Genomic DNA, 11,657 nt, shown 5'->3' with positions numbered 1-11,657 from the left:
GCTTTAAATCTGTTTGATTGAAGAACCTTTATTAGAAGTAATGCTTTTTAATTTAAAGTCAAGTTCTAAAAATTGAAGTATGTCCTTGTATATAAACAGTATCCTGTATTCTGTTTAGATTTATAAATTAATATTATTCTTATTCAGTTCTGACAATACAACGGTGTTTTACCATCTATTTTTAGAGCTTCACTTTAATGGATGTTGTTTCTCCTTGTTTTAAAAATGAGGAAAAGTCACATTTTCTTGAATGTTATTAGACGGACGGGCCAAGTTTATAAATCATAATGTAGCCTCACTATTTAAAATGTACTTTTTTCTTCAAATAAACAACAAATAATTTAATTTCTATTAATAAATAATTGTTTATAAAAATGTTAAATCAATAATTTTTAAAATGCTATATTGTGTTTGATCAATATTATTTGGACGACGACTTTCAAAATCATTTTTTTAAAATTTATCTTTCTTTCCTTTTCTATTGCTTTATGCTCTTTTGTAGCGAGTTGGCTATATTAATATTCCTGACGCTAAGGGTTGATTTTCAAAGACCCAATTAATAAGCTGGTAGAGGGTCCTCGGGAAGGGACATACAGTTATTTAACACCTTCCCCCTCAATTGTTTTATTTTAATGCTGATTGTACAACAAAATTATTTAATTCTTTTTGGGCAATCATAAGAGTTAAAAATTGAAAGTCTTAAAAAAAGGGATTTATAAAATTTAATATGACCAGAGTTCTGCAGAAATGGGAGTGAATACAACCCCTCCCCCCTCCTAATACAGCAAATTTCAAGGAGGTTGAGAGAAAAAAATTACACCCTTCTGACAAACTATGTGCACGTCACCTATATTGTTAAATTTTCAGTAAAGCTTTGAGATCCATGTTTTTGTTTTTCAGATTTAAAATGGAATTTTTACCATTGAAATTTTGTTATATTTGTTCGCTTTTTGTGACAAATTTTGGGCAGATAAATTATAATGAACAATGTACTTCTGATATCAGGAATTTATTTAGATAGAAAATAAACAAATAATATAAAAATACTTTTTTACAGACAGAAGTTTAGGGTTATATAATAAAGATAGACAGACATCATTTTACTTAATGGATTATGACATAATGATTTTGTATTAATTTTAATAATTTTGACGCAAAAAAGTTCTGTATTGGTCTAACAAGCGATGTATATTGTACAAGTAAAAATAAAATATCTAAATGATAAATGTATAACATAGAAATCATGGCTTAGTCAAGTAAGTTTTTTAGCCGCGAAACTACTTTGTCTGTCCGTCTGTCAGTCCGTAAGTTATATGAGGGAAACGTAATTTTCTCGGTTCCTTTCCGAGATAGACGCCTGAATTTTTTAGGGATTTACTAAGTTCATATTCTACATATTTCCATCAAGTTCCATCAATTCCTAGATTTTCAAGTTTTCGTAATTTTCTTGACTCCTACATAAGATAGGCGACTGAAATTTTCAAGGATTAAAGTTCGTATGAATACTTATTGGTTAGGGTGCCAGATAACTTCCTAGGTTTTCATGTTTTCCTTATTAGCTTAATTAATGCTTCAAAAGACCATTATAAAGATTTTAAAATGTTTCGTGATATAAATTATCTAAGTTTAATGTTTTTGCATGATAGTGCTCTAAAGTTCATTTTTTCCGTATTTGTTTTTGAGCTTTGCTACTTATGGATGCTGTCATCCTTGTTTTACTTTTCAACTGGAATAAAACTTCGATGAGTATTCCCCCATAAAGTAATGGACTGGCTGACAGACAATTAAAGTAAATTATAGAGTAACTCCACTACTAATAATAAATAGAAATATAAAAGCCATTTAATGAAAACAAAATAGAATATTTTGACTTTTTAGTGTAGAAATATACAGCGATTTTCTCTATTTATAAAATGTTTATTTTTGAAATTCAATAATCTTTAAAGTTTCATTATTTTCTATAAACCTATAACCTTTTTTTGTAGACTATGGAAATCAGAAGACCCAAGAAGACCCATATTAAAAGTAGACCCTTACGGTAACTATAAAATTAAAAATAATCCAAAAAAATGCAATGCAGGGAAACTTTTTGTAACAATTTGATTTGCAAAGAACTGTGGTATTCGGCAGCCGTGAGCCATGTTCTATGGCAACCCTGACCTTGGTTCGGCGAAGGGCCGAGGGCCCTCCCCCGAGTACTGGGGAAGGGGTCAGCCGACCCCTCCCTATGCCTTAAAATTAATGATAGATTTTGACAGCCTTCTGTATGTATTTATATTGATTCTGCTTTATGATTACTTATTCCAATCTGTGTATTTATTGTTTGTTGTATATAACTTTAGTAAACCTTAGACCCTGAATAAAGGAACATCTGAATAGACTCTGTTTATTATTTAGTGATTGCTAGAGAAGCGTAGCTTCTCTATAATATACGTGTCCACGTCTGTTCGCACTGCCGTAGTCATTTGAACTCGGGTGTCTGCCATTTAACCTAGGCGGATACCACAGAACCTCCCAAAGAAAATATCAGGACGTTCTTAGATAAAACTGTGTGCTTATTAGGTAAAGAAGTTGTAAACTAATATGATTTAAATGAACGAACGGACATTCTGGTAACGATTATAGAGTAGCTATGCTTTTAAAATCATACTTTACTGTTGCAAAGTTTGAAATCGACAGGACAATTCTAACATATCTAAATTAACGAAAAGAGCTAACCGTTACATACGGCCCGACTCTAATTAAAGAAAAGTATCGCTTTTAAAAGGACTGATGGACGGTGTTACGGACAGAATGACGGACAGAAAGACAGATACAGTGACTATTACAGTGTCCCGTCCAAGAAAAATTTTGTTAAAATTTTGGCCCCCAGCCAAAATATGTTTCTTATGCAAAAAAATTACCCATGTCAAATATTTTTTTCTGTGATGCAAAAATTGCTATGGTACAAGCACTGCAAAGTATTTCAAATCTTTATAATTGAGATGGTACAACAGATTTAAAAACAGGTCTTTTTGCAGATTTTAAAACTTTGCAGTGCTTGTACCATCGCAATTTTTGCATTACAGAAAAAATATTTTGCACGGGTCATTTTTTTTGCATGAATCAACCATATTATGGCTGGGGACCAAAATTTTGACAAAATTTTTCTAGGACGGGACACTGTTGTTCCTAACTATTATACATTCTAATATTTTTTTTTGTTTTAGTTATTGAGACATCAGTAACTATTCATAACAGAATAAAAAATGAATCCAAGATTGAAACAGGTATAAAGATATATATTGCTAGCAGCTATGCCCTTAGAGGCCATATGTAAAGGAGTGGAGGGGGGGGGGGGTGAACCTATTTTTTTAGATTTTAAAAAAAGTAAAAAAAATGGTGGTTTAATTTTTTCTATGGCCGATTTATCTTGAGGGGGTGGTGTACTCTACTTTACATTTTAGTAAATAGAAAAATAATTTTAGGGAGGAGATACCCTCCTTACAACTTTGGGGACTTTTATTAATTTTAATTTGTTGATTCATTAAGTTAAGTATTCAATCGTTCCAACCACTAACTTAATCTACAGAAGGTATAATTTTGTGTATAATCATAGGGGATGTACATCATTTTATCGACCATTGTCTCATCCCTTTAGATTCCTAATTGTCCTTGTTTTAGTTGATCACAGATTAATAAGAATTCCCATGTTGAGTTGTCTATCTCAAGATTCTGAACAATTGATTGAAATAATCCGGTAAGATCTCTTCAACAGCAATCTTTCAATAAAGAAGATTTTTATACGTGTTTTGGTCTGTCTGTCAGTCCATCATGATTTATACTTTAATTTTTCTATTATAAAGTAAAATAAAATTTAGATAAAGTTAGATAATAAAGTTTGGTGATTTTAATTAAGTAGAAAGTTCCTTAAAACTTTATTCCAATGTCAGCTTATGACCTTTCTAGCAGCTAAAGAAAAACAACCGTCTGCTTAGTTTTAGGTCATTGAAAAAGTTAGACAGGTAGTTATCAGTATAAAAATCTATTATATACCATAGATCTGTTTTTCGATCATAGAAAGAAAACAAAGTAGCAGGTTTTATCGTATTTTCACAGTAGCATTTCTCCTATTTCTATCCCATGCGAGAGGCTCTAGCACTGCGGGTCCTATTTACCAACCCTGTGGGGCAATCATTAACATTTACCTATCCTAAATATGACAAAACCCGCTACTTCGTTTTCTTTCAATGACCCTAATTTTTAAGTTTTTCTGACACTAACTTGTGGGTATAGTCCCTTTCGTGGCAACGCCTCTTAAGGGGCGTTTATTCGTATTTCCACTGTAGCTTTTCTCCTATGTCTAGCCCCTGCGAGGGGCTCTAACCCTGCGGGGATATCACCTAACCCAATATAAACTAACCTAAAATAACCTATCAAAAGCCATTTTGAAAATACGACGAATTGCTTCTTAAGAGGCGATGCCACGAAAGGGACTATACCCCAGTTTTTTACTGAAAATAATTATCCGGCTCTTTCGAATGGTGATTCCTAAGAAGACTATACATAAAATGTTATAAGCAAAGCATCTAAACAATCAATTCCTAAAAATGCTAGTATGTTCATGTTTGGCATCTTGTATTTATGCAATTTTGGGACCGATATGTATTAAGTTTTCTCCTTGAGAACTATGAATACAATTCTATACATTCTACAGTGTGTTTTTTATGAGAACTTTTTTGAAAGCAATTTTACCCAGGGACAAGAGAAGGCTATTCTGGCAAACAATGCTTTAGAGCTGATTTCTTAGATTTCCAGTTTAAACTTGATGATGAGATAAAGCAACTTTCCGCAGAATTTGATAAGAAACTCAAGCATTATTTTAATACTTTTTGCTCTGTTTACTAAAAGCCATGCTATAAGGATTGCCAGAGTTTGTCTGCACATTCAGTTTAAAGATGTATGAGCAGACTTAAAGCTTTTTATACAACTTTTAGGTATTTTATCTAAAACATAAACTACTCGTAAATTATATGTTAAATAGTGAATAAATTTATTAAAAATCCTAAAGAGTGGATAGCTGTAATACTTTGAAAAATATTTAAGATTGTTTAAATATTTATCTCATATACAAATTTAAATTCAAAAAAGGTTTTTATGACACCTAGCAATAAAATTCTGAACTACATAGCTATGTATTTTCACAATCATACATTTTATGATATTTCTTGTAGTTTAATTTTGACTTTCTTGGCAACTTCTTGTATCTAATGGCTAAACACGTTGGAGGAAAGTGGCGAATTAGGGAAGTAAAATAAAAAAGCTTCCCTGAAATCATGATTTATTAAGTACTGCAATAATTAAACCTAAAAACTACTAATCTTCTCTGAATATTACAATTTACAAACTTTTTAAATCATTTAAAATATGGGTAATTTCCCCCAAAGTGCCTTGTAGAGCACAGAGCCCCACCATTTCCCTACCATTAATGTAAAACAAATTGAAAACGATCAAAGGGGAACTACTCCTTTTGTTATAGCAAAGGTAACAAAAAAAATTAAAAAGGAGGGGAACATTGCTTGATAGGCAACTTTGTGGTATAGCCCCAATATACGCTTTTTTATGCTTATTTTAGATTAAGTCGATCTTTAAATTGGATTTAGTATTTTATATTTTAGGGTTATTTATTTTCAAAGAGAAGCTTTTCTAATTAGGATTGGTCAGTCCATAGACATGTTAGAATTGTCCAATCATTTTAAAACTTTGCAGGTGATTCCTGTAGTAGGTATGATTTAGAAAGCGGAGCACTTCCATAATCATTACCAGAATGTCCGTATGTCCATTTTAAACATGGACAATTTTTGATGTGAATTCTGTGACAACAAAGTACATTATTATAAGCAAAGCATTTCTATAATCATGTCCTAGAAATGTGAGTATGTCCATAAACATTATCCTGTATCAAGCAGTTTTAACTTACAATTTTGCTTCGACTCTTATACATTTATATTCTGATTATTCAGTTCTGACATTCTACAAGTGTTAATGTCCATTTGTCCTACCGTTTCAGAGCTTTGTTCTCATAGATGGTGTCATCCTTGTTTAATAAGTAATGAACAATGAATTTAATTTTAAGCTTTAGGCATAATTTAGATTATTTTCTAATTATTTTCAATTTTTCTGTAAAGATCCAATTCGTTAGTGTTGAATTTTTCCAATTTCATTTTTTATAGATTCATATAGTGAGATATTTTTTAGTTATTAAATCATTTTGAAACTTTTGCTTTAACCTGCCTCGAGGGGTTAATCAAAGTGCTTTTGATTAATAATTTGTTAAAATATTTTGTTTTTGTTTGTAAACAGTTAAAAATATCATGAATATGAAAAAAATGTAAAGATTTTAATTTCAGGAATTATTATAAAATATTTTTTAAATCTCCCTAATTCTAAATTGTTTAGTAAGAAGCCTTTGTTTTGATTCTGTAAACAGACGGTTGAGGTTTGGTGATAGCTTATGATTTATACTTTCTGAATTGAACAATACTACAAAATACAAGTATGTTGCACCTTCTTTTTAGCTCTATACCCTAGAAGATTTCCAGAGTAGGTTCCGTGATTTTCCTAGAATTGTTGACCAGAAAGAACTTCCTTTGTCCTTGAATTTTACCCCACTTATAGTTATCAGAATTTAATGATTAATGGCTTATTTTCTTCGTTTTTTAAGGCAATTAATAGAACAACAAAAAAATATTTCAGTTTTTATTTTAAAAAAACAGTAAAATCTAAAATTCAAAACTTAGGTGTCAACATCTAAAAATGGCTTCAGCGCATTTTTCTTATGCTCAAATATTCAACTTTTTGCAAGAATGGCTGCAAAACACTTCAAAGTTTAGATATAGAGCTAAAAATGTATACAGATACTTTTAGGGACATGTACTAGAACATATTAAAGTTTAAAGGTCATATCTCAACCAGAGAGGGAGTACTGGCCCCCCAAAGTCGTCTACAGAAAATCAAATTTTTTTCTTAGAAGATTTAGGCATAAGAAAAATGAGCTAAAACCATTTTTAGATGTTGACACCTAAGTTTTGAATTTTAGATTTTACTGTGCTTTTTAAATAAAAACTGAAATATTTATTTGGTGTTCTATTAATTGCCATAAAAAAAGAAGAAAATAAGCCATTAATCATTAAATTCTGATAACTATAAGTGGGGCAAAATTGCTACCAAAAAAGTTCTCATAAAAAAAACACACTGTATTATTGTCAACCACTCTCTCATAACAATGGATTTATTATTACATGGATCTCACACCAGATAATCATGTACTCTAATAAAGTGAAACTTGTACCTGGCTAAAAAACAACAATCCCCCTTTACCCCGTCCCCTCCCCTCATACTGTGTGAAAGAACTGATCAATAAATGATGTCAAAGCTAGCTAGCAAAATTGACGACAATTTTTCTGCTGACACATAATATCCACGTATATTCTCATATAACTCTAATTGTTTCAGAAAGGACTTTTGGGACACGAAGACTGAAGATTTCCCACTCAACTTATCGTTCTCCAAGGAACAATATTTAGAGTATGTGTTTCATTATAATGTTACTAGCTACTACGCCCCTAGAGGCCTCTAGGGGCACTTGAGGAGGAGAGTGTCGAATTTAATAATTAAATTTCTTATTTTATATTTTAAAAGAAAAAGTTAAAAAAAAATTATTTTTTGGGGGGGGATTCTCCCCCCCCTCATTTTTAGTTTTAGTTAAAAAATGAAAAAAAAAATTGGGGGGGGGGGATTTTTCATTTTTTGGGGGGGTTGGGGGTGTTATAAACCTTCCCAGGACCTATGAGAAGCTACCCTGTTAAGGAGAACCCGATCGGTTCAGCGGTTAGCGAGATCCTTCGGTACAAACACACAAACACACAGACAAACAAACACACAGACATCCTGTTACTTTAGTATAAGGATTTAATTCTTAAAAATTTAGAGGGGGGAGGATGAAAACGATCACCTCTATTGTTTCTTTTCTGTTATAAAGATGGAAACATAACAAATTGACTTTTTAAACAGGGATCTAAAGGGATAAGACAATGGCCGATAAATTTCTGTACATTACCATCTGTGACAAACTAAACTACCCCTTATAGGGTTTTATGACTTTTTCTTAAGCTATTTTGCAGGAGGGAGAATCTTATAAGGAAATAAGGCCACAAAATTAACTCAATACCCCATCCAACAGCAAAAAAACAAATGTAGCAAGTACCTCCACAACCCCTTTTGGGCCAAACTACCTTTAATTAATCATTATAGGAAGGTAACAGGATGTTTGTATGTATGTGTATTGTAAAGAGAAGGATCTCGCTAACTGCTGAACTTATATATATAGTTCTCTTTTTCATTGAAGCTTCTTATAGTGATAAGGATACAATGGTTTTGGGGTAGGGTACCTCCACACTTTAAAGAGAAATAACCCATGCCCCTCATATTTGTTTTATACTAATTACGTCTGCTTTTTAGGGATCGAACAAGTTTTAGCATCAGTTAAACGATTAATTTTAGGTTTTATTTTGTTTAGAAATCCGAAAAAATATGGAGGTTTGCAAGCCAGTGAAGTGGATGATCTTTTTTTTAAGGGAACAATTACAGGTAATCGATTAATATCCGTAGGATTAGAACCGGTTCTCAGTCATACTGGAAAATTATGTATATAATCATGTTACAGACAGTTTACCACAAAAAAATAAAATGAAAATTATAAGATTTAAACCATTTTAGTCAGCCCGGCCTGCGCCCCCTCGCCGCTAACAAGCTTGTTTTAATATTATAACTTTTCATTTTAATATCTACGGAAAACAGTCTATAATACGATGCGATAGATAACTATTTTTTCCATCATGCACATAATTTTTTGTTGTTGTTTAGAATATATAAACCAAAATTGTAGATAAAAGATAAAAAAAATTTTCTGTTAATATATCCCTGCAATCAAAAACACAAATGATTACAATGGCAAAATCTGGTGAATCCCCGCTGCTTAATTCTCCTTTATTAAAACTCTCTCCAATTTATTTCTGATCAGGAATAAGGTATAACCAACAAGCGAAATAAATCTAAAATAATATTTGGGGAGGGGGAGCAGATGGAGAGGTCGTCAATTCTACTATGTGGTGCCCCCCAATGACAGTTGAAAAAACGAATAAGTTTCGTGATTAAAAAAAATTAATTTCAATGTTGGTATAAGCTGATTTACTATACCCCATGGCCATAGTGCCCAAGTGGTCAAAATTGTGAGATTTAATTTGTTTGTTAAAATATTTAAAAGTAACAGAATCTCTGTGTGTCTGTACTGAAGGATCTTGCTCTAACTGCTGAACCGTAATGGTTCTACTTTTCAATGTAGCTTATCATGGGTCCTAGGAAGGTTTTTAACTATTTTTTGGGGGAGGGGAGGGGGAGTTGGAGTTGGTAACACCTCCCCCAGCAAAAAAAGGGGGGGGGATTTTACTTTTTCTTTTGAAACCAAAATAAAAAAGGGCGGATGGGCCGAATTCAACCTCCTACCACCTCAAGTGACCACAGTGGCCTCTACTAGCGTAGCCTCTAATTATATTAGAATATTAATATGTTAAATTGATTAATAATATACCTTTTACAGACGGATTTTTCTTTGAGGCTGGGGGTTATGATTTTCAAGATCATTCAACATCTCTTTATTTTGAACTGAAATACAATTGGACGGTAAGTTTGTCTCGTAAGACCTCAGGAATTGCAAAACTTTTTATTTTAGAGGTTTTCTTCATTTTTAATAAAAACACAATAGAAATTATTTGTTAATCTTTTAGAAAAGTCTGGGGCCTAGTATTCCTATATAAAAGTAACTGTATGTCAGTCTATATGTATATGTGTCTGTGTGTTTGTAGCGAAGGATCTCGCACCTCCTTTGATATGTAAAATGCCACATGAAGCGCACAAATAGATGGATGTAGGTGAATCCCTGGCCCTTAATTTTGCCAAAGGGGCGGATACACCACCTTTCTTTACGCCTCCAGCGGTTTAAAAGCAGAAGGGTAATTCAATCATTACTAATTTGGATTAAATTTTAGGGAATTTTAGTTGAGCCCAATGGATATTTTTATCAGCAAGGAATAAAAAAGAACAGAAATGTTAAAAGGTAAATTTATATTTTACTGTTTGATTATAGTTGCGTACCTACTCTATATGTGCTTGTGTATTAAGATATATAAGTTTTCCGGAATTTTAATGTTTGGGGGAGATTTGAAATCTGCATCAAATTTTAAGAATTTTTTTATAAAATTCGTTTTTTGTATAATTCTTTATCTAAAAGCGGAAATGCATTTTAAGTTAATTAATTTTGACCAATAGGATAGGTGGATTTTAAACTACCTGCGCTCTAATTGGTTGAATGATGTACGCCATCCAATCAGAGTGCAGATTTTTTAAATTCACCAATCACAGATGCCAAAATTAATTAACTAAAATTGCATTTCCGCTTTTAGATAAATAATTATAGAAAAAACGAATTTTATAAAAATCCTTAAAATTTGATGCAGATTTCAAATCTCCCCCTAACTTTAAAATTCCGGAAAACTTATATATCTTATTGTGTATGTCTATCTGTCATTTTGTCTGTCTGTTGGTAATGCTGTGGTTGTCACACTTTTATATCACTTTGTGTGTTAAAAAGCTATGACGAGTCAAATAAAGTTGCAGGAATAAAAAAAGTAGCCATTAAATCGCTCACAATTTTTATTAAAAACCCTGCAATTTAGGTTAACAACTAATGCTCAAACAAGGACAGAAAGAAAATGATATTGAACTTTGAATCTACTCACCTCTCCAGAGCACCACAGTTCGAGACCTAGCTCTTGTGAATTTTTAATCAGCTGTTTTAGATATTTGTCTAATTTGAAGAATAAATCATTTAAAACACAAAACACACATAAGTTAATAAAATACAAAAATACAAAAAAATATTTTATGTATTTATTTTTGTAGTTCAATGGTTTGTTTGTCATTTGAAGATCATCCATATCTAACTAAATACAAGTAAGAGTTTAATATATTAATTGATTCATCCATCCATCCATTATCCTTACATCAATTCATTTTTCCATCTATCTATCTATCTATCTATCTATCTATCTATCTATCTATCTATCTATCTATCTATCTATCTATCTATTTATCTATCTATCTATCTATCTATCTATCTATCTATCTATCTATCTATCTATCTATCTATCTATCTATCTATCTATCTATCTATCTATCTATCTATCTATCTATCTATCTATCTATCTATCTATCTATCTATCTATCTATCTATCTATCTATCTATCTATCTATCTTTCTATCTATCTAGTCATAAGATCCAAGGCACAGTGAATACTGGTAAAGAAGAAGATGGTAACCCTGACTATCAATGTTTGCCCCTGTACTCGCTGTTACTGGCAGCTGGGAATCCAACAGTCAACTATCTAAGGTAATCCTTATTCCAAAGTCATGAGATGTCTCTTTGTATGTGTTTGAAGCAAAGGATTAACCTATTATATGTCCTGGGAAGGTTTATAACAAATTTGGCATAGTACCTCCCAAGAGAGATATCACCTCTAGAAGAAAATATAACTTTCTTGGGGATATGGGGATATGGGGAT

General features: G+C 31.8%; 1 protein-coding gene across 1 annotated transcript; it reads left to right on the top strand.

Moving 5' to 3' along the window:
* The first annotated feature begins 904 nt into the window (after positions 1-904).
* Positions 905-11,524, top strand: LOC145331406 (uncharacterized). The gene is made up of 11 exons (XM_080176035.1): positions 905-1,005; positions 1,239-1,256; positions 1,986-2,038; positions 3,210-3,269; positions 3,664-3,739; positions 7,495-7,566; positions 8,558-8,628; positions 9,638-9,720; positions 10,086-10,153; positions 10,999-11,049; positions 11,366-11,524. The coding sequence occupies exons 1-11, from the start codon at positions 908-910 to the stop codon at positions 11,487-11,489; spliced, it is 774 nt and encodes a 257-aa protein (XP_080032161.1). The 5' UTR covers positions 905-907; the 3' UTR covers positions 11,490-11,524.
* Positions 11,525-11,657: the final 133 nt, after the last annotated feature.

The sequence above is a fragment of the Acartia tonsa genome, chromosome 11 (genome assembly GCF_053477335.1).
Source record: "Acartia tonsa isolate MP-2025a chromosome 11, ASM5347733v1, whole genome shotgun sequence".
Taxonomy (NCBI): domain Eukaryota; kingdom Metazoa; phylum Arthropoda; class Copepoda; order Calanoida; family Acartiidae; genus Acartia; species Acartia tonsa.
This window is presented reverse-complemented; position numbering and strand designations above follow the sequence as displayed.

Coding starts and splice junctions, on each gene's coding strand:
- LOC145331406 (XM_080176035.1), top strand. CDS start 908: ATGGAATTTTTACCATTGAAATTTTGTTATATTTGTTCGCTTTTTGTG. Junction 2,039..3,209: donor ATTAAAAGTAGACCCTTACG/GTAACTATAAAA, acceptor TTTTTGTTTTAG/TTATTGAGACATCAGTAACT. Junction 10,154..10,998: donor AAGAACAGAAATGTTAAAAG/GTAAATTTATAT, acceptor TTATTTTTGTAG/TTCAATGGTTTGTTTGTCAT.